The sequence below is a fragment of the Kwoniella shivajii genome, chromosome 5 (assembly GCF_035658355.1).
Source record: "Kwoniella shivajii chromosome 5, complete sequence".
NCBI lineage: Eukaryota > Fungi > Basidiomycota > Tremellomycetes > Tremellales > Cryptococcaceae > Kwoniella > Kwoniella shivajii.
The window spans coordinates 34,016-53,728 of record NC_085912.1 but is presented as its reverse complement, the minus strand read 5'-3'; the positions used below and the strand labels follow the sequence as shown (position 1 = coordinate 53,728).

Below are 19,713 nucleotides of genomic sequence, written 5' to 3'. Positions count from 1 at the left end.
GTTGAATGAGCGACCATCGTAAATCTCCTCATTGGCTTGTGCACTTGACTCCGAGTGTGATTGTGCGCCTGGGACCAGTAAAACAGCTCGATGTCCCCTTGTCTATCTTGACTGAGGAGTCACGTAGAGACGAGGTGGCTACACTTATTTGATTATGATACCACGTACATACACAACACTCTTTCCTTTCATCTCCTCTCGTGCGTTCGCAACGACACATCAGACGACCGTCAACGGTCTAGCAATTCTCTAGCTAATCTTGCCTCTTCCCAGAACACTTTCATTTCTTGATCATTCTCATCCCCCCATCCCATCTCTTTCTCCCAATCACTCTCTTTATCATTTTCTTCATCGCTATCTGGTTGTGGCTGAATAGGTCCTAAAGATTTTGTAGCCGCGACAAAGGTACTTGAAAGTTGAGAAGTTGATGTGCCAAGTAAAGCAGACTGAGAATGACGAGCATCGCGCTTTGTATTGGACGGCGAAGACGATTTAGGTTCAGTCTGCGATTGCGGCTGTGGTTGTGCGGTTGATACCAGGGGATTTGCTTGAGGGCTAGGAACCGTTGCTGATTGTGGTGCGAATGAAGGAGGTTTCGGAGGAGTCGACGGTGTGGGTCTTTCGTGTATTTTCAGATTCGCTATAAGGGCTGAGATTGCGTTATCTGATATTTGGGCTTTTGACATAGAGGTCGGAAGAGTGACTTTGGTAGATTTGAATATTGACGATATAGGCGTTGGTGGATCAGACGGGCGGTTGTTGAGCTTTGCTTGTTGTGTCATCGTCTGCCGAGATTCATCATGTTTCGCACCAGCTCTTGTAATATCCTTTCTCTTGTCCTCCTTCATTCCTCTAGGAAGGGATTCCACCTTATTTCGATCTACGCCTGCCCATCTGAATTCCCCTCGTTCCTCTAAATCCTCCAACAGATCTATTTGTCGGATAGAAGTCCTTAACCAGACAGCTTCTTCACTCAAATTCCTGTCAATCCATTCACTTCTCACTTTACATATGTTACCACAAAATCCATCTTCTGGATTACCTTCTTTCGGTTTGATTGTTCTTGCTTTTGTGGAAATAACGAATCGCTGTACTGTCGAGTAAGGTCTTTTGGGTTGATTATTGCACATTGGATATGAGCAGAGAGAGTTCAGGTGACGTTCATGTAGGATTGAGCTGTATTGCGATGGAGTAAGATGTGATGCCTAAAGCAGAGTCAGTTCCTAGAGCCCACAAAACACAAGAAGACATCTGGGGTGAAATGGTACAAGAAAGGGTAGTAGATCATGGATAATTGTTGTCATAAAGCAATTGCGTTCATTAGATAACTGAGTTATGAGAAATGAGGTTGAGACCAGTGCAACAAGGTGTAACAAACAGAAAGGGACTGCGATTCATCACATCGAAGACCCGTTGAAGGAAATACCATACTCACAATGTTCCTGAAAGTCGCTTTATCAACGGTCTCTTCCATCAATTTGTCTGTCCATTTATTCACTCTCCTCTGCAGTTTCACCTTGCGTACAGCAGCCTTTCTTAGCGTGTCATTATCCAGCGTCGTATCTCTTTCATGTGCACTGAGTTGCGCGGAAGTCGTAAGTTCAGAAGCAGATGAATCAGGCAACGGTGAAGATCGTTGAGAGACAGACAGTCTGACTGGATTTCGAGGTGCGGTGGCGGATGGCCCGGCTGTTGACGGATTGGTAGATGCGGAAACAGGCATATCTCACGATCGGTTGAAATTGAGATCGTCTGGCCTGAGAGATGCCTATTAACGCTTATTACTTGATGATGAGATTAATAGAAAACAATTTCATCGTCTTTTTGTCGGGATGACAGTTTGACCTTGAGAGTGGAGGTGAGACCGTCCCACTCATTCACGTTTAGACATAATTATGGCTAGGTCTCGTCTGACATTGTGCACATGAACGTCGAGCTAACATGCTAGCCGAGACCACCTATATGGCGAACAATCGTACTGCCAAGGCTTCTTCTCCGAGGACTACATACAGTTATAGTGGATTGCATTGATTTATCATGCGGATATAATGAAAACATGAAATGTTATAAAACGTGAAATCGATCTTCTTCTCCATATCTATTCAGCTTTTTTGGTCACCCTGCTCCATTCCAGTCCTATCTGATCTGAACTTAGAATCCTCTTCCTCTACCTCTTGGACCGCCTCTTCCACCACCACCACCTCTTCCACCGCCACCACCACCTCCACGCATTGGACCACCCCTCGCACCTCTTGCACCCCTAGCAGCAGCAGAAACTGCTCCTTCTTTCCTTTTCTTTGCCTTTGGCATGTCATCCACTAACAACGTATCTAAAGGTAATGAATCAGGTAAGATGAAATACCGCACATTGTTGCCTCGGATGGCGATTGAGTCGAGTGATAATACGGGTTGAGAACGGAGGGTAAGTTTGACGGATTTAAGATGAGTGTTCATTTGAGGGTCGACAGCTGAGGGCCATAGGATGATTTCAACATTGAAGGTAAAGATGGATATGAGGTAACAAGTGACGAGAAGAGTCAATGTAAATGATAGGTGTGAAGCGATATGTCAGTTCAAGATTTAAGATATATACATCTCACTTAAACTAGTTGATCAAACTCACAGGTGATGGTACCCGAGACTGATGTCCCATTTTTGAGCTCGATCGTGACCGTCTCGTTGTTGAGCTTCATCAAAAATCTGTGAGAACGAGCACGAGAATCAGCATACGTTCATGCAGATATTGATATCCTTCTTTCATCTGAGATGCCCTCTATTCAATCTTCCTTGTGAACGTGACACCCTTCCATCAACGCTTCTCATCTCCTGCAGCATGACTCGTGGTAGCAATATTACGACCTTTATCCCGTAGCAGGTCTGATTGTCTTCCTTCTCTCCGGTGACCTGTCACAGACCATCTTCCTGTTCTACCTGACTTTTACATTTACAACCTCTCATATAGCTCAGACCCAGTGATCCGTTATACTAACCTGACGAGCTTCATGTTGGAAGACGGAGTCTGTTCGAGCTTTGTTTTGAGGGATCGCCGAAGTGGCTTTTAGTGTTGTCTATAATGAGAAGATTTGTTGAAGATGAGAAAAGGGTCGTTCATTCCAGGTTAGTTTGACATTTCAACTAATAGACAGAGAGAGAGAGAGGAGGTGAAGGAAAGGTAAATACATAGTGCGGCGTTATTCGGAGTTATAACTCATAGTAAAATACCAGCACTTCAATGTGGCACTTTTTACTTTATACAACGCGTAATTTCAATTTCAATCGCGAACAGATGGGATTCATTTCACTACTTTGGTACATTACCTTTATCATCTCATCCCATCCCATCCCCTCCTCTCCTCTCTCTCTCACCGTTTTACTATACCGCTCATCCCTATCAATCCTCCTCCACCGTGTCCTGCAGCATATACATCCTTCGTGAAAATTCAGATCATACTCCAAAGTATCCTATACCCGGCTGACTCCAGCTTAACGAAATTCATCATCTTCAAACATCATTCATTCTGAACAAACCCAATCCTCTTGTCTCCTTCCATCTTTCGGTGTCAATCAATCGAACTACTGCATCATAGACTCAATCAACCCACTGTACACTTAACGCATTTGTCTCTCGCTCTCGCACTCCAGGATAACAACACAAATCTACTTTGTCGATATTACGCTCATCCTCTCGCATTTCACTTGTCTACACCCCTTTACGACTCGATCAACATTGCATTAGCCTTGAAGGCTTCACCTCAATCTAGCTTCCTGTGACTGTTCCCACCGATCAACTTGACATATAAACCGCATTAGTCTCAAATCCTAAGGACAGCTTGGAAGGTGTCTACTTTGCCTACGTTATCAACTATCAACGTACGGACACACATCAAAGGAAGTGATCCAAACCTCAGGACTGTAGGGACACTCATAATCGACCAATATCAATAAAGGAATAATGTCATACCACAACGGATACAACTCCAACCCACACTCACACTCTTCCACACCTGCACCTCAGGACCAAAATGGTAATTCAGCCGTTAAAGTTCAACCGCTATTGTGTTCAGGTCATACAAGACCGGTGACTCATTTATCCTTCTCCAATCTGTGAGTGAGATTCCTTCCAAATGAATAAGGCAGGACTCGGCATGTATCCATAAATTCATACTGGTCGGTATCTGCAGGCTTGACGACGGCACATACCTTTTAATCTCAGCTTGTAAGGATGGTAATCCAATGCTGAGGAGCTGGCTGGGAGATTGGATCGGAACTTTCTTAGGTGAGCGATAATTCATGCTAGTGAATACCTGTCCATACAATAGCTTACACTACGATCATATATAGGACATAAGGGTGCAGTATGGTCATCCAAAATATCACTAGATACCTCCAAAGCAGTCACTGGAAGTGCGGATTTCACAGCGTATGTGGTAGAACTTTCTCTTGGCTTCGACCTTCTCTGGGACCCGTGAAACTGACGTCTGCTTGTCGCATTTATAGGAAAATATGGGACTGCAACTCAGGAGAAGCACTGCACACTTTCGCACATAATCACATCGTCAGATCGGTGGCCTTGAATCCTCAACAGACACCTCAATACCTCTTGACTGTAAGTACAGAATATTCGATTCCGTTATGAAAGAAATAGCATCGACAGATTCTTCAGAGCTGATGATAGTTTGTTCTATAGGGTGGGCACGAAAAGAAAATCCGACTATTTGATCTCGGTCGACCTGATGCTGAACCACTTGTTCTTGGCAGCAGACCTGACGGTTTATCATGTGATGGCATTGTAAGAAGTTTAGTTTGGGATGAGGGTTCAGGTGGAACTATGGGCGTCAGTGCTGCTGAGGATGGACAAGTCAGGTGAGTCTGCATTCAGTTATGATCGCAAATTGGCCGTGTTCCCCTTTTTCACTTCCGGGTATCTCGCCTTTTTGTAATACTAATTTTGTATAATTGCAGATGGTGGGATCTACGAACACTCAGTCAAACAGCATCACTTGATCTCGGAGAGCCCATCACATCAATGGAGTTAGCTCATGGAGGCGGAACGTTGAGCGTCACCGCTGGGAAGAAGGTTCATTTCTTGGATATATTGAGGCAACACCCTCCAGTGACGGTCGAACTCCCTCATGCACCTACTTCCGCATCGCTTCATCCTTTTGCCAGGGATCGATTTGTCACTGGTTCCACGAATGATCCTTGGGTGAGAGTGTATGATCTAGACTCTGGAAAGGAGAAAGAGGTGTACAAAGGACATCATGGACCTGTATTATGCGCTAGTTATAGTCCTGATGGAGAGGTTTATGCTAGTGGAAGCGAAGACGGTGAGTCGATATTCCCCATCGTAAATTGGTCACTCAGCTGATCCCCATAATTCTACTAGGCACAATACGACTTTGGCAGACCAATCCTGGGAAATCATATGGACTTTGGCAAACTCAGGATTGACCGTGCTTGTAGTGCGAGAAGGAAGTCAAGAAAGATATGTCAGAAGTATACACTGCGAATATATAGATTGTTTTCACATGTTCTTGTCTGATTGATCAGTCAAATCTATGTGCGGGCATCCAATCTGAGGGATATGTGCATGACTGCGGTCAAACTATATGCATGTGATTAGCATTTTCATACAGAGCAAAGTGAAATAATATCGTATATACTCTCGAGGTACGTGATGAGATGTGATGATGTCATCTCTCAAAAGACAGTTCACAATACCATGTCGTTATAATCGTGATTTTGAGGATGGGGATATCTTACCATCCTTGATACCTCGTTTCGAGTACCGATTCCAGTCGAAAACAGTCAATTAATCTACCTGTATATATCTTCGACGATATCACATCATCCCAGGCAAAAAATCGCATAATGCCTCTTCTAATTTCTCGTGCACGACACGTCCTGCAACCCCTGAAACCTCTCGCCCTATCTGTCGGATTTAGTTTCGTCGTTCCAGTCAGATTATACTCCACACCGCAACCTGGTCACGCGAGCTGCACAAGGAGACTAATTAGACAACCTAGTCCTGCAGCATCGAGGGAGAGTCCGTATCCAGTAGTATTCTTGAGAGCTAAAGGATTGGGGATGGAAGAAGAGGGAGAGTGAGTAATTGGATGTTTCACTGAATTTGCAACAATACGGCTCAAAACCCATCAAGGGGTGGATGTTGATGATAGTCAATTTAATAGATGGGTAGAATGGTCTTCTATGTTCGCAGAAAAAGGATATACTTCAGTTGAAATCGATATCAATTCACCATCTTCCCCTTCAACCACAACCTCATTCTCTTCTCCCGAAGAAACCGTATCACCTTTTAAACCGATGATTACAGTATTATCATCCGAGATCCGCTTATTATCAATACCGTTCCCACCCATATTGATAGCATCTGGATCATCTACATTATTAGCTCAAGCTTATATAGAGGATAATCCATCTTCCGGTTTGATCCTCATCAATCCTTCACCGGATGAAGATCCTAGAGCGAAAGCGTCTGATTGGAAATGGCCAGTGTTCAAATACGAACCACATTTCCCCATATTGGTATTGTCAGATCATGAGGGATTGAACAAGCTGAGTGTGACGAATAGATTGGTGAGAGAAAGTGGACAAGAACCGTCTACAGGAAAAGGTTGGTTTAGAAGGCAAAAAGGTGTCGAAATGGGTGTAGTGGATGATTTGAGTGGAGGTTTGAATGAACGAGGTAGAATCGAAGTGGAAAGATGGATGGATAGACAAGGGTTCTAAATGTAAGATCATACAAGCGAGATGCAGTAGACCGGTTTAAATTGCATTTGATACTGTTCGTCATATGCGATCGTCCCCACTACAAGTTCTGGTTGTACTGTCGAATAGTCAAACCGTATCAAAGTTGAGCTAGTGGTGATCCAATGAATTGTACAATGGTATCATGGAACAACATTGAACTTGTGTAAGTCGACATACATATATTCAGTTTGTTGCAACACGGTAATCGGTGGAAGATTTTATATGCCATCCAAGTGATCGCATTATCATTAGCAAGGAGACCAAAGAAGCAGGCAAACTTGATCATTGATTCCTACGCATGCCGAAGCTGGCTTCGTCGAGTACTGTTAGAGCTGGATGCATGCGAAGTTCATACGAGAGACCGTCTCATGCGCTCATGCGGAGCCGAATTTGCCGGGATTCATGCAACCAATCGTCCTGTCTGAGAGGCAAGTAGGTTTACTGGAATACGTGGTCCTCCGCTTCGGCACGAACAAGATATGAGATTCAGCACAAATATTCAGGTCGTAACTGGAAGCGTTCTGGAAAAACGGGACGTACGAGTATAATTTACCTTCCTTTTTTGGCAATGGGATCACTGAATTACTTACCAATCGCTCTTTTCGAAGATCAAATCCCGTAAAGTCAGTTTTATTTACATACCTCAAAATGTAGCAAGAACATTACACATTTTTGATGTTTTTAAAACCAAAGTTTCTTTCGGAACACGAGATAAAATCAGTCAAACTTTGCCTTTGTATACCAACACTTAGTAGCATCCGCCTTAACAAGTATTCATCACACTTCGCCATTGGAGAACATCAATATGTGCGGCCTTCCGGAGGTTGACGACGAGTTAGAGGTGGATTCGGAACCATCGATACATCTACAAGAGTGGAGGAACTTCCTTATATCCTATGCGCAAGGTGATTGGTCTCCTGATAATACGCCCACCAAGCCCTCTGAACCTGAAAGTCCGTCAAAGAGTGAACATTATCGTCGTCCTTCCCAAGATCATTATTCTTCATCTGCTGAAGTCGTCGATCCTTTCAACATATATTCCTCACCCATCATAGACAAACTTATCGCCAAGAATGTACGCCAATATTGCTCGAAGAATGATTATCTCCCACCCCCCAGATCACCTCAGGAAGCCCTGCGGGAAAAGATTGTAACTGAATATGATCTGCTCGGACCAATTCAAACGGGCAATATTCAATCGGCGGTGGATCTCCTCAGTGCGTTCTTTCCGGGCTGTGTGATCACCTTTACTCTGTTCAATAACCACGTACAGACGTTCGCTGCTGTTGCCGGACCAAAGAAGTTGTTGGAAGAGTTCCAACTGGTGGGGGGTATGTGGGTGGCACCAGAGACTAGCTTGTGTGGGCATTCTGTCCTTCAGGAGGAACAGATTCTGTTTGTTTCTGATCTGGCGGAAGATTGGCGGTTCCGTTCCAATCCATATACTTTGGCTGGTCTCAAAAGCTACATCGGTAGCGCAGTATCACTGCTATTAGATCCCCTCAACACAACACCTAATATGAATGGTCGACCTGAAAGGGTGGGCATAGGGTCGCTGAATATCCTTTTCATGTCGACAATCCTGCAGACTATGTCGCCTGAACAAGTGATGGTGGTGAAGAATATCACCAAAATATTAGAAACTCAAATACGTGCAACATGGGAAGGGCATATTCGAACCCGAGAAGCGAGAGTGCGTCATGCGATGACAGATCTGATAGAAGAGGGATTTGTTGGGGTACAAGCTTCTATGGAACAGCATGAAATGTCAGACGGAGTGCCAGCCATAGCCAGGGGAACATCAATGTCTTCCACTAGTGAGTTAGCCCAGTCTGGCCTAGATAAGACAATGGCTCTTTCTCCTGAATTGGACATCATGTGTTTGGTCGATACGAGGAGTTTTCGGGTCAAAGTGAGTACATACCTATACTCTTGATTGAATCCTCATTAATATTGTGATGTTCCGCGCGCGATAGTCCAAACAAGGTCTACAATTGGAGTACGAACACGATACCTCATCAATATATCCTCTCTCCACAATTGCTGTAAGCCCGCTTTCGGAAGCGCGATGGAAATTCGTAGAAGAACCCTCGCGCCTCCTATCTTTCCTCAACGAAAAACCTTTTTCCTACTCCTTCAGCCCCAGTTCTACATTATCAGGAATTGAATCGAAACTGCCTGTCGACGTTCGCTCCCATGTGATCATGCCTTTCTTCACCCTGGATCAGCCCATATTTGTGGCCATAGCGCTATCGAAGTCGCCACAGATCTCAGCGTTCTGCACGAACATCATCCGAAGTGTAGGCTCGGTAATACTGGCCAAAGCGATTCAGAGTCGAGTCATGGAAGCGGATGCTGCCAAGGCTACGTTTCTCTCCTCCATCAGCCACGAACTACGTACACCCATGCACAGTATCATGTCCGGGCTATCTCTCATCAATTCAGCTGTTCAATCGCAAGATTATGATTCATTGAAGTCGTTGCTTGACGTGGTAGACACCAGTGGTCACACGTTGCAGCGTATTTTGGACGACGTACTCGACTTCGATCCCGTCTATAGCTCCAATAATAAGACCAATCGTTTGGTTACAGTGGATTTGCTCCAATTGGTCCAAAATTCTGTTCAGATGTGTCTGACGAAATCCGAAGACCTGGATGTAACTTCTTCTATTGAGATGAATTACGAGCAGAGAGATTGGACGGTTTACATTGACGATGCGAGATACCACAGGTGAGTGCCATCAATGTAGCAAGTTCGCTGGAACTAATAATACGACGCATCAGAATCTTCATCAATGGTTTGTCCAACGCCTTAAAATTCTGTAAGAATGGTTCCATCACCATCTCGATCCTCACTTCTCCTGATTCATCCCAACTCATAACAAGGATAGCCGATACTGGCGTTGGAATTGATCCCAAATTCTTGCCTCGTCTACTGGAACCCTTCACAAAGCAGGATCCTCACAGTCCCGGAGCTGGTCTCGGATTGTCCATAACCAAAAATTTGGTTAACAGTATCGGCGGTAATTTTACCATACAATCAAAGCCTGGTGAAGGCACCGTCTTCGAGGTCATCTTACCTATCAGATTTGACGGAGATCGATCACCTGTGAATCGATCCGCTCCTCTAGTCAACAGACAACTACACGAGAAACGATTAACACTGCAAAGCCAATCTTTGGGACTGTCAGTCAATCCACCGGCGGAAAAATCCACTACTCCCGTACCACGACCTACACCTTCACGACGAGCTACTGCTGACCCACCTGCAGCGAGACCCAAGCATTTGAAACAAGACTCACTTCCGGATGAGCATGCGCTTCGAGTTATGGTGATAGACGACAATAGGATATGTCGACTCTTACTCACCAGAGCTTTACGGAAAAGTCCAGTACCTGTCAAATGCACTGAAGCCGCCGATGGTCAACAGGCGGTCGATGCATTCCGAAAATTCAAGCCTGACTTAGTCGTCACAGACATATCAATGCCTGTCATGGATGGTGTCACTGCTGCTCAACATATGCGGAGCATAAGTGAAGAGCTCCGTCTACCACCTTGCAAGATATATGCTTTGACAGGATTGGGTTCTTCGGATCCCAAACTAAAGTCAGTGGGTTTAGCCGGGAATGCGGCGTTAGATGGTTGGCTGGTCAAAGGTCAAGATGATCTAAAGGTCATACAGAACATCGTTACGAAACTTAGTGAAGATCTACAGCGGCAGAGAGATAATTCAGCGGAAAATATGCTACGGAATTTAGAAATAACGAAGACATAAGAATATCGTACCGGAGATGGTTAATATAATATCACGACCTGTTGTAACATATTTCTAAGTTGTATACTTCATGCATGAATACGACTACAGTGGTATTTGAGAGCTGACTGATTTTGTTTCACACGAAAGGGCGAGAACCTGACAGCATTCCACAGGATATCCATATCTGGGAGATGTGGATACTGCATTTGCTGAACGTTTTTTTTTCATTTTTACTGGACAATTCAAGGAGTAAATGTGCTGGACTAATTAGCTGGATCGACCGGATGGCAGTATTGTTTGTAACCGGGGTGGGATCTCGTCAAATATAATCGAGAGACGCATAGACGCAAGCTACAGTCATAAGAATTTCCCTGAACGTACCACCGTTGGCGTGTGAGCAATCATATCGCCTATCCACCGTATTGTGCGAGATAAGGCGATATGGTCTCCTCTGCGGAATATGTATGAATCTGAATTCTTTCCCTTGACCGCACCTAGATCTCACTACCTCACTCACTTATCCACCTATGTGGATTGAAGACAGCGCGGAACCTTGAATTGATAATCCCTCCGCACTTGGCGCACAGAACAGTAAAACCATTAGCAGTGCTCTTGGCGCCGATTGGAACGGTCCGGGATGGATCCTTGTCCACCTTAGATACGATTGCTGTTTGTTATCTGAGATCCTTCCTGTCATTTCAAGCGGCCCGCCCGGACCTCGAGATAAGCTTGAGTGGATAGATGGGTTCTCCAATACTTTGCGGGTATATATAATGTCCCCACAAAACATCCGTGAAGCCCCGCAACTCCGTATCTTCCTGCCATCGAAACAAACACAACAAACGTCATGACAACCACGAACGACACCAAGCAAGCGACGCTCGACTTTGAGCGAAAGCCCTCGATCGAGATGATCGAGGACATGGGTGACCTCAAGAAACTTATCGAGGCTGTCGCGACTGAGGTCATCGAAGTCACCGAAGAAGATGTGAGCGTATAGGGTGATAGGGTTAAGCTAATCGACATAGAATGCTCGACTGCTCCGAATGATAGACAAACGAGTACTTCCCGTACTAGTCTGGTGCTATCTTTTACAGATCTTGGACAAGTTCGTGTAAGTTCCCTTGGCTTCTTCTCACGATTGACCGGGCTCCAGGGTAAGGGTTGATGCCCGTAACGCAGTTTTGGATATGACAATGTGTACGGTATGAGCACCTCAGTGAGTCGTAATCGAAGCATAATCACACAGGGCATCAGATGACGTCCCACACGTGAAGCTCGGCTTGAAGGGTACGTATTATCCTCTAGCGTCGACTATAAATAATGTCGCTCAGGTTCGTCTAATGATTCGGTGTATCAGCAGCACTGTACTGATCAATCCCACAGGCTGCCTGAATGCCCCTCTCAACATATCTAATTGTCAAAGTCCCTGCTAAGATCTTGATGCCTGCCTTGATTGTCGGATGGGGGACAGCTCAGGCTTGCATGGCTGCAGCTCACAAGTTCGGCTCATCACCTTGAATCAGTGTGTTATAATCAACTAATGTCGTTTTCAGTCTCGGTGGACTTGCTGCCGCTAGGTTCTTTCTTGGTCTCTTCGAAGCGGGTTGCCTACCTTTGTTCTCCGTCATCACAGCTCATTGGTATCGTAGATCCGAGCAACCGCTCCGCGTTGCCGCTTGGTAGTCGACCGTTGGACTTGGTCAAATTGTGGCAGCATTGATTGCTTTTGGCTTTGGGAAGATCCACTCAGACAAGCTAGAATCTTGGCGACTCATCTTCATCGTTGTGGGGGCAATCACGGTCCTGTCTGCGCCTTGCATATGGTACTTTCTTGAGGCTGACATACAAAAGGCAAAATTCCTAAACGAACACGAAAAGGCAATGGCTCTTGAGCGTGTCCGAGCCAATCAGACCGGTACTGGTACCCGTGAGTTCAAACGAGCACACATCTGGGAAGTGCTCTACGAACCCGAAAACCTACCTGTTTGGAGGATTATCCCTGTGTCAATTTCGGCGCCACGGTGGCTACAGCATTTGGCCCAACCTTACTCAAAGATATGGGTTTCACCAAAGAGGTGAGTGAATGACATGTACAGTACACACTTGTTTACAAAGCGTTATCTTAGACTGCTTCTCTCTTGAATGCTCCCTTCGGCGCATTGCAACTCCTCACAATTTGGCTTGGTTCTTACTTGACACAACGGTTCAAACAGAAAGGAATCATTCTCGCCGGGATGATGACACCGGTTCTTCTCGGGGTGGCCTTGCTTTATCAAGCCAATATTGGGCCTGTTCGCCAACTCCATCTGGCGCTTGGTGGATATTACTGTCTTTCGTTCATTTGGAGTGGTAACCCTATTATTGTCAGCTGGATGGTCGCGAACACCGCCGGCCAGACCAAGAAAAGTGCTATATTATCCGTATTCAATGGTTTCAATGCGATAGGCAGTATCGCAGGTAGGTCATGAAGCGTACTAAGCATGGTGCCAAGTACTTACCAGCAAGTTAGGACCTCTCATGTTCAATGCTCGAGACTCTCCACGATATATTCCTGGACCAAGAGCAACTCTTGGCGTATTCTCAGCGTTGATGGGCTGTATCGCATTGTGCTTTGTTGTGCTTTTGTTCCTTAACAAGCAACGGGAGAGACAGCGGGTTGCTTCTGGCAAACCTGCAAAGATCAGGGACACATCCATGATGAACAAACACGAAGCGTACGGTCATGAAGCAGGGCTCTCGATCTCCATTAGCCGGCCGCGTTTACTCGCGCTGACTCGTGGTCGAAGCTTTGAAAGATCTGACCGATTTCAAGAACAACGAGTTTACTTATGTATACTAGTCGGGACACACGTTGTCTCGGTACATCAATCCTTTCATAGGTAGAACGAGGTTCGGGGAAAGAGGATCAAGAAAAATGGCGCTGGAAAAGCCGGACACTTCAGTCTTTTATGTGTAATGTGAACATGTCTCCTCCATGTAACCTGCTGCAATGGTGTTTAGCTGTTTAGACGCGCCGCGCGCACTTCTATTCTTGCTGTGTTTGAGTAGAGGAAGCCACATGAGAAAGCCATAAGTCAAACACCGGTTTTTGGAATACAGAAATGATCGGAATGCCGTAATGCACATCTCCCGGATAGAGCAAGAGTTTGTCTTTTCCCTTTCAGGTCGATGGAACGATCGTACACGGATCCTTGTGCAAATTGTATAATTGAAAGAGGACACGATCTTGGGATGCGCTATCTGGCTGCTTCGGCTTGCCAAAAACAACTGTTTATCCATTCTCTACGCTTGATGACACTTATACTGAACTCGTAACGCTGCAGTCGTATTTGGGAGTGCATCAACTTAAGATTGACGGCGAAATTTTCGACTTTCGACTTATCCTTCCTCCATGGCACGCCGTGAAACAAATGCAAAATGTTTCACTTCCACGTTACGTTAGACCTTAGCATAATAGGCTGTCACCACCGCCGTGTCCTTACCGGCATTCAGTGTCTATCATGATTAGGCGTTCTTGTGTCAGCTCTTGATGACTCATTAGGTTTACATTCCTGCTGTTTTCAGGACTTTTGGCACGATGCCGCAAAGATGTGCAAGTCCAAAACATGGCGTTCAATTTACGGGCCCAAAACGAAAAATATCGCGAAAAATCGCATGCTCAATCGTCAACGATGGTTTTTGGATGAGGATATAAAGAGATCAACGTCAGAATAACAGAACATCTCCTCTTCCCCACCGCTGACATTTTCACACAAACGTATCTTTATCCTTGACCTCCCTCTTCGATCATTCTTCTGATCCGACTTCCCCCTTATTCTCATAAACCGACCAATCTTCATCATGTTCTCTACAATCTCCCTTACATCTGTGGTCGCTGCCATGGTGTGCCTTCAAAGTGTAACGGCTGCTCCCTTAGCTGCTGCATCTTCCTCTTCGTCTAGCGGCGCCTACTCCGCTGCATCCTCTGCGTCGTCTACCAGCGCATCGATTGCTTCTTCCTCCGCGAGCTCCACCAGTTCAGCTGCTGCCGCCCAATCTTCTGCCGCTTGGGCAGTGCCATCTGGTTGGGCTGTTGCACCTACCTCATGTATCTCCGAGGGTACGAGCGGCCGAGCTCTTACCTGGGTTAGCTTTTCTTCTGCCAGCATGACCGTGGAAAGCTGTTTAGCCTACTGCGGAAATGCTAACATGCCCCTCGCCGGTCTCGAAGTGAGTACAGCTAGGATTCCGCTGATAGGGCCTGGGCTAACCTCTGTTTAGTACTCTGGAGAATGCTACTGCGGTAACGTGCTTGCCAATGGTGCTTCACTTTCGAATAAGGCCACAACTTGCAACATGAATTGCAATGGTGACTCGGGGCGAAAATGCGGTGGACCTGGCGCTCTCTCTTTGTATGTATCAACTGGTTCCAATGCAGCCAGTCTTTCATCCGACTACACCTCAACAGCGGTCACCCTTCCCTACGGCTGGTCGTCCATGGGCTGTTACAAAGAAGGCAAGACCGGACGTGCGCTCGACGGCTGGACTTACTCCTCTCCCGCCCTCAACACTGCCACCTGTGTCAGCTACTGCAAAAGCAAAGGTTATTCCATGGCTGGTTTGGAATACGGAGGAGAATGTTACTGCGATAATGCTTTCCGAAATGGTGCTGGAGATCTTGCTACGACATGCAATATGCCTTGTTCAGGTGGACCGGGTGAGAACTGTGGCGGTGAGTGCTCATGTTCAGTCAGCGGGCGTTATCAATCTGACAAGTGACTTTTTCAGGCGCCAATGTTCTTCAAGTCTACAGCAACCCGTCTTTGGCTCCCTCTGCCAGTGCTTCAAATGGATACACCAAACAGAGTTGTATCCAAGAAGTCTCTGGCCGTGCTTTAACCGGTGCTTCGTACTCCTCGGATAGCATGACCATTGATACTTGTACCGCATATTGCAAAACTTCCGGATTCACCTACGCTGCTGTCGAATACGGTCGAGAATGCTATTGTGGTAATGCACTTGTCAATGGGGCTAGTCTTAGCAAATACAGTTCTCAATGTACTACCACTTGCGCGGGAAACAAAAAACAAAACTGCGGTGGACCAAACGCTTTGTCTTTGTACGCTAGCTCATAATCGTTTCTTTAGATAGTAGATTCAGTGGTCCGATCCTGATGATCATCTTATGCAGCTAGTATATGACACTCGCATGAATCGCAGACAACTTACGAGTACAGCTTATCTCAGCAGGTGTATGTAGTTCCCTGCTGGAAAGATTGCAATCGGCGGCTTAATAAATACGCCGAAAATAGGCTAATCAGAAAACCTCACGATCAAGGCCGTACCTGCTGTCATGTCACATGAACAAATCAGCACGTTTTCCAAAAATAGGTTTTAGAGGATCAAAGCTCCACTTTCATTTCCTACATCTTGTAGTATTTGTTTGTTGTACGTATCGTAGGCCTGTTAACAGTGACAGCTAGCATGTTCACTGGTGTCCACATGATGTCCACTAGCTCCGGCCCGGATGGAGAAATCCGGGGTCTTCAATACACCGAGATTAAGATGAGAGTAGAGATATAAAGAAGCACTGGAGGGTTGCTCATGGCCATTTAGTCCTGTACTAAGCCTGCTATATCTCACGATGTTTCGTTGCGCCACAACGTTCGCCTTCTTGCTTTGTCTCCTGCTAAGCTCGTTCGTCGATGCATTTCTCAACGCAACAGAAACCAATGGCACTCTGTCGCTCCAAAATGACCGTGTGTTATTCGTAATGAACAAGACCAACAGCTATATCGACATAGTTACTTTCGATGGTATAAATGTTCTTGGTACTCCTGTAGATCCGACGAGTGCCATAGGGCCATACATGGATGCCATCTTGACTCCAAAGCAAGACAATTACGTTCCCGGTATAACCGCCAACTACACCATATTGCAGGGCGTGGACTCCTTCGGCGTCGCGTATGGCGGAATGATCATGAGTCAAACAGCACCAGAGGGAGTCATAGGTAAGTTTCGAGTCTTCCCTCGCAGACGACCTTCGTTTCTGTCACTGATAGGAGTCTGTAGGCGAAGTTCTTGAGCAGTACTGGTTTTTACGTGAGACGGAGACAAGCCTACACGCCTTTTCTCGGATCGCCTATCATAATTCGTCGGTCCCGTTCCTCGCGGACCTGCAGGATATTCGCACCCTGTTCCGGCCTCATGGACCCATGTTCACTCATTTGAGCACCAACAAGGACTTCTTTGTACCTCAGCCTAGGCCAAACCCTGCTGTCGATTCGACCAAAGATCTTGGCGTTGCTACTTTGGTACAAGATACAACTTGGTATATAGGAAATCGCACGAGTGAGCAATGACTCACCATATCGTGCGACATATATTGACATTGCGAACGCAGACGATCCTTTTGTTGATCAAGTCGGCGACTATTTCACCAAATATTCCATGGCCGATACGTATAGATATCACACTGTCCACGGTCTTTTCGCCGACGGTACCTACACACCTGATAACAGTACTATAGGTGCATGGACAATCTTCAACACAAAAGACACTTTCTTTGGAGGTCCAACCTATTCCGACCTGGTCGTTGACGGCTTATTATACAATTATATCATGTCTAATCATCATGGAAATCAGACCCCCAATATCACCGATGGTTTCGAGCGGACCTGGGGTCCAGCAGTGTTTCATCTCAACCATGGACCCGTGAATGGCAGTCTGCAGCAGGTAGGTGGTCGGAAATTGCATGATAGATTGGGCTGACGAGAGACTGTCGTCCGGTTCACTAGCTCCAAGAAGAAGCTGAACAATTCGCCAACAGCTCTTACGCCCATCAGTTTTATGACGATATCGCTCGATACATCCCGGGTTATGTGACCACTTCGAGTCGGGGTTCTTGGACAGCGCAATTGCAGCTTCCGACAGGGGCAAAAAACACGATAGCCATTCTCAGTGCTCCTGGGTATGATTATCAAGACAACGTATTCAACACTTCAGCATATCAATACTGGGCTGAGGTTGGTTCTGATGGTCATATCGAAATAGATCGTGTCAAAGAAGGAGACTACCGCTTGACTGTCTACGCAGATAACATTTTTGGCGATTTTGTTCAAGAGAATATCACTGTAACCGCCGGTCAAACAACGAAGAGTGGTATTATTGCGTGGGAGGCTGAATCTGCCGGGACAGAGCTCTGGCGCCTAGGAGTTCCTGACAAGTCAGCTGGAGAGTATAAACACGGATATCAGCCTGATCCTGATCACCCCTTGCACCCTCCACAATACAGAATCTACTGGGGAGCGTATGATTTCGTGGACGAGTTCCCCCAAGGGGTCAATTTCAAGATTGGGGAAAGTCAAGAATCGGTCGATTTCAACTATGTCCACTGGAGCGTTTTCGGGGGGAGTCTCACAAGGCCTGCAGTTGTTGCTGCCTCGACTGTCAACAACTGGACCATAACTTTCGATGTGGAACCAGAAGATCTAACAGGTACAAGCAATGCTACTTTCACCGTACAGTTGGCTGGAGCTTCCACTGCTGCGGGGAATACGGACGTATATAGCAATACCACCAAATATTCGAATTTACCTTATGTCGTAGTGATCAATGGGAAAGAGCTGGACCCTTGGTCCATCCCGTAAGTGCATCGTCAGATCGACGACGCTGACTATTACAGGTACTACCGATCCTCCTCTTGTGCTATACGAAGCGGTATAACTTGCTATCAAAATGCCCACAAATTCCAGTTTCCAGCCACCTATCTGTGGACCAATGCCACAAACGAACTCGTCTTGAGCCTACCTTTCAACGCTACAAGCATATCAGTAATGTATGATGCGCTGCGACTCGAAGTTCAGTAGGTTGGGGTGAGACAAGTGGACTCTGTCATGCGATACCAGCTAAATCTGACATGCAGAAGTAATAATACATAATGTCTTAAGCAGGTATAGAACGTGAGGGAGCTATATGTGATGGTGCATCATAAACTCTCTCTTCAAAGCCCTTTGATGTAAAAATGCCCGGAAGCTGGCCTGTACCCCTCTTCATGATCCAATCATGACTTGTCATCTCGGCTTCGGGTTCGCTAGATTGCGGCTGTGCATCGATGATACCGCCTTGCAATCTTTTGAGGATGACAGCATCTTCGGGGCGTGTGAAGAAGACCAAACTATTCCTTGTCAAGTGGGCTTGTGTGCTGGGCGCTGGCACGACGCGATGTATGTTCGATCGCAAGATTCCGGCAGTAAATTTGACCATAGCATCACCGAGATTGACGATGCAAGACCCAGGGATGGGTCGGACATATACCCACTCATTGGTATCGGGGGTACGAATTTGCAGACCACCCAACCAATTGAAAAGAACGGTTAAAGAGCCGAAATCGGTATGCTCGGCTCGACGTGCACGCTCCTCGTCGAAGGCGTGTGGCTGGTTTTGGGTGAAACGGACGTGATCACCGGAACGCTCGTTGATACGATGTAGATTGGCTAGAGTTCCTGCCGGAAGCTCAAGATGTGTGTTGAGGTGCTCTAAGAGGATGTTTACCGCAGCTCGACAATGCCTGACGTAATCTTCGAAGAGAGCTTGATTGTCGAGAATCATAGGGTGACAAGCAAGACGTTCACATTGGCCCAGTATATCGTCCTTGCGCAGCTATGTGTACTAATTAATGAAAGGCAAAACTGGCAGAGCTCCAGATAGCTCACATTGTAGTTTGCATTCCTGAGTGAAGCACCATTCTCATCCTTTCCTTCGGTTTCAGTGTATCGATAGGCGTAGAAAGGGTGTAGGTGGGGTCGCCCGTAAACATCCTTGACTTCGTTAGGTAAAGCGAAGAATTCTTTTTGAATTTTGTTCAGTTTCTCCGCCTCAGACACAATGGTTTCTCCCAGCTTGGACCCAAGGAAGTCAAGGTAGAAAAAGCCCAGCTCTTTACAGGCCTTAAAGAACGCTGCTGAGGCACTTCTTTCTCCAGCTTCGAGCTTGGCGAAAGATACAGAAACGAGCGGCGCGGTCTTTTCACCTTCTGGAAAGGGAGGCAGAGTGTGGTGAGAGGTCAAGTGGGACATTTTGTGCTGCTGGGTGGCTCGCTAAACTGGCAGCTATCTTAAAATAGTAGTGTACACGAGTAGGTTTTAAGTGTCGAGATTCAGTGGTGATCAGTCGGCGATTCAAATACAGTCACGAGAAGTCTGA

General features: G+C 46.2%; 10 protein-coding genes across 10 annotated transcripts; 7 read left to right on the top strand and 3 right to left on the bottom strand.

The window, feature by feature from the left end:
- Nucleotides 1-230: 230 nt before the first annotated feature.
- Nucleotides 231-1,723, bottom strand: IL334_003777 (uncharacterized protein; the record flags this gene model as incomplete). Its single annotated transcript, XM_062935503.1, has 2 exons — nucleotides 231-1,205; nucleotides 1,436-1,723. The coding sequence occupies 2 exons, from the start codon at nucleotides 1,721-1,723 to the stop codon at nucleotides 231-233; spliced, it is 1,263 nt and encodes a 420-aa protein (XP_062791554.1).
- Nucleotides 1,724-2,151: 428 nt separating this feature from the next.
- On the bottom strand, nucleotides 2,152-2,693 carry IL334_003776 (uncharacterized protein; the record flags this gene model as incomplete). Its single annotated transcript, XM_062935502.1, has 3 exons — nucleotides 2,152-2,201; nucleotides 2,250-2,468; nucleotides 2,624-2,693. 3 exons carry the CDS (start codon nucleotides 2,691-2,693, stop codon nucleotides 2,152-2,154), a joined length of 339 nt encoding a protein of 112 aa, XP_062791553.1.
- Nucleotides 2,694-3,952: 1,259 nt separating this feature from the next.
- On the top strand, nucleotides 3,953-5,451 carry IL334_003775 (uncharacterized protein; the record flags this gene model as incomplete). Its single annotated transcript, XM_062935501.1, has 7 exons — nucleotides 3,953-4,104; nucleotides 4,182-4,276; nucleotides 4,342-4,420; nucleotides 4,498-4,606; nucleotides 4,688-4,863; nucleotides 4,963-5,327; nucleotides 5,387-5,451. 7 exons carry the CDS (start codon nucleotides 3,953-3,955, stop codon nucleotides 5,449-5,451), a joined length of 1,041 nt encoding a protein of 346 aa, XP_062791552.1.
- Nucleotides 5,452-5,871: 420 nt separating this feature from the next.
- IL334_003774 (uncharacterized protein) lies at nucleotides 5,872-6,750 on the top strand (the record flags this gene model as incomplete). Its single annotated transcript, XM_062935500.1, has 2 exons — nucleotides 5,872-6,104; nucleotides 6,192-6,750. The coding sequence occupies 2 exons, from the start codon at nucleotides 5,872-5,874 to the stop codon at nucleotides 6,748-6,750; spliced, it is 792 nt and encodes a 263-aa protein (XP_062791551.1).
- Nucleotides 6,751-7,576: 826 nt separating this feature from the next.
- Nucleotides 7,577-10,546, top strand: IL334_003773 (uncharacterized protein; the record flags this gene model as incomplete). The annotated part of the gene is made up of 3 exons (XM_062935499.1): nucleotides 7,577-8,683; nucleotides 8,748-9,502; nucleotides 9,556-10,546. 3 exons carry the CDS (start codon nucleotides 7,577-7,579, stop codon nucleotides 10,544-10,546), a joined length of 2,853 nt encoding a protein of 950 aa, XP_062791550.1.
- Nucleotides 10,547-11,375: 829 nt separating this feature from the next.
- IL334_003772 (uncharacterized protein) lies at nucleotides 11,376-11,923 on the top strand (the record flags this gene model as incomplete). The annotated part of the gene is made up of 5 exons (XM_062935498.1): nucleotides 11,376-11,501; nucleotides 11,557-11,642; nucleotides 11,711-11,747; nucleotides 11,806-11,862; nucleotides 11,915-11,923. The coding sequence occupies 5 exons, from the start codon at nucleotides 11,376-11,378 to the stop codon at nucleotides 11,921-11,923; spliced, it is 315 nt and encodes a 104-aa protein (XP_062791549.1).
- Nucleotides 11,924-12,412: 489 nt separating this feature from the next.
- On the top strand, nucleotides 12,413-13,370 carry IL334_003771 (uncharacterized protein; the record flags this gene model as incomplete). Its single annotated transcript, XM_062935497.1, has 5 exons — nucleotides 12,413-12,458; nucleotides 12,563-12,606; nucleotides 12,658-12,988; nucleotides 13,041-13,250; nucleotides 13,318-13,370. 5 exons carry the CDS (start codon nucleotides 12,413-12,415, stop codon nucleotides 13,368-13,370), a joined length of 684 nt encoding a protein of 227 aa, XP_062791548.1.
- Nucleotides 13,371-14,371: 1,001 nt separating this feature from the next.
- On the top strand, nucleotides 14,372-15,645 carry IL334_003770 (uncharacterized protein; the record flags this gene model as incomplete). Its single annotated transcript, XM_062935496.1, has 3 exons — nucleotides 14,372-14,740; nucleotides 14,792-15,242; nucleotides 15,299-15,645. The coding sequence occupies 3 exons, from the start codon at nucleotides 14,372-14,374 to the stop codon at nucleotides 15,643-15,645; spliced, it is 1,167 nt and encodes a 388-aa protein (XP_062791547.1).
- A 508-nt stretch (nucleotides 15,646-16,153) lies between these two features.
- Nucleotides 16,154-18,377, top strand: IL334_003769 (uncharacterized protein; the record flags this gene model as incomplete). The annotated part of the gene is made up of 5 exons (XM_062935495.1): nucleotides 16,154-16,520; nucleotides 16,582-16,860; nucleotides 16,913-17,244; nucleotides 17,307-18,145; nucleotides 18,194-18,377. The coding sequence occupies 5 exons, from the start codon at nucleotides 16,154-16,156 to the stop codon at nucleotides 18,375-18,377; spliced, it is 2,001 nt and encodes a 666-aa protein (XP_062791546.1).
- Nucleotides 18,378-18,453: 76 nt separating this feature from the next.
- Nucleotides 18,454-19,586, bottom strand: IL334_003768 (uncharacterized protein; the record flags this gene model as incomplete). The annotated part of the gene is made up of 2 exons (XM_062935494.1): nucleotides 18,454-19,170; nucleotides 19,224-19,586. The coding sequence occupies 2 exons, from the start codon at nucleotides 19,584-19,586 to the stop codon at nucleotides 18,454-18,456; spliced, it is 1,080 nt and encodes a 359-aa protein (XP_062791545.1).
- Nucleotides 19,587-19,713: the final 127 nt, after the last annotated feature.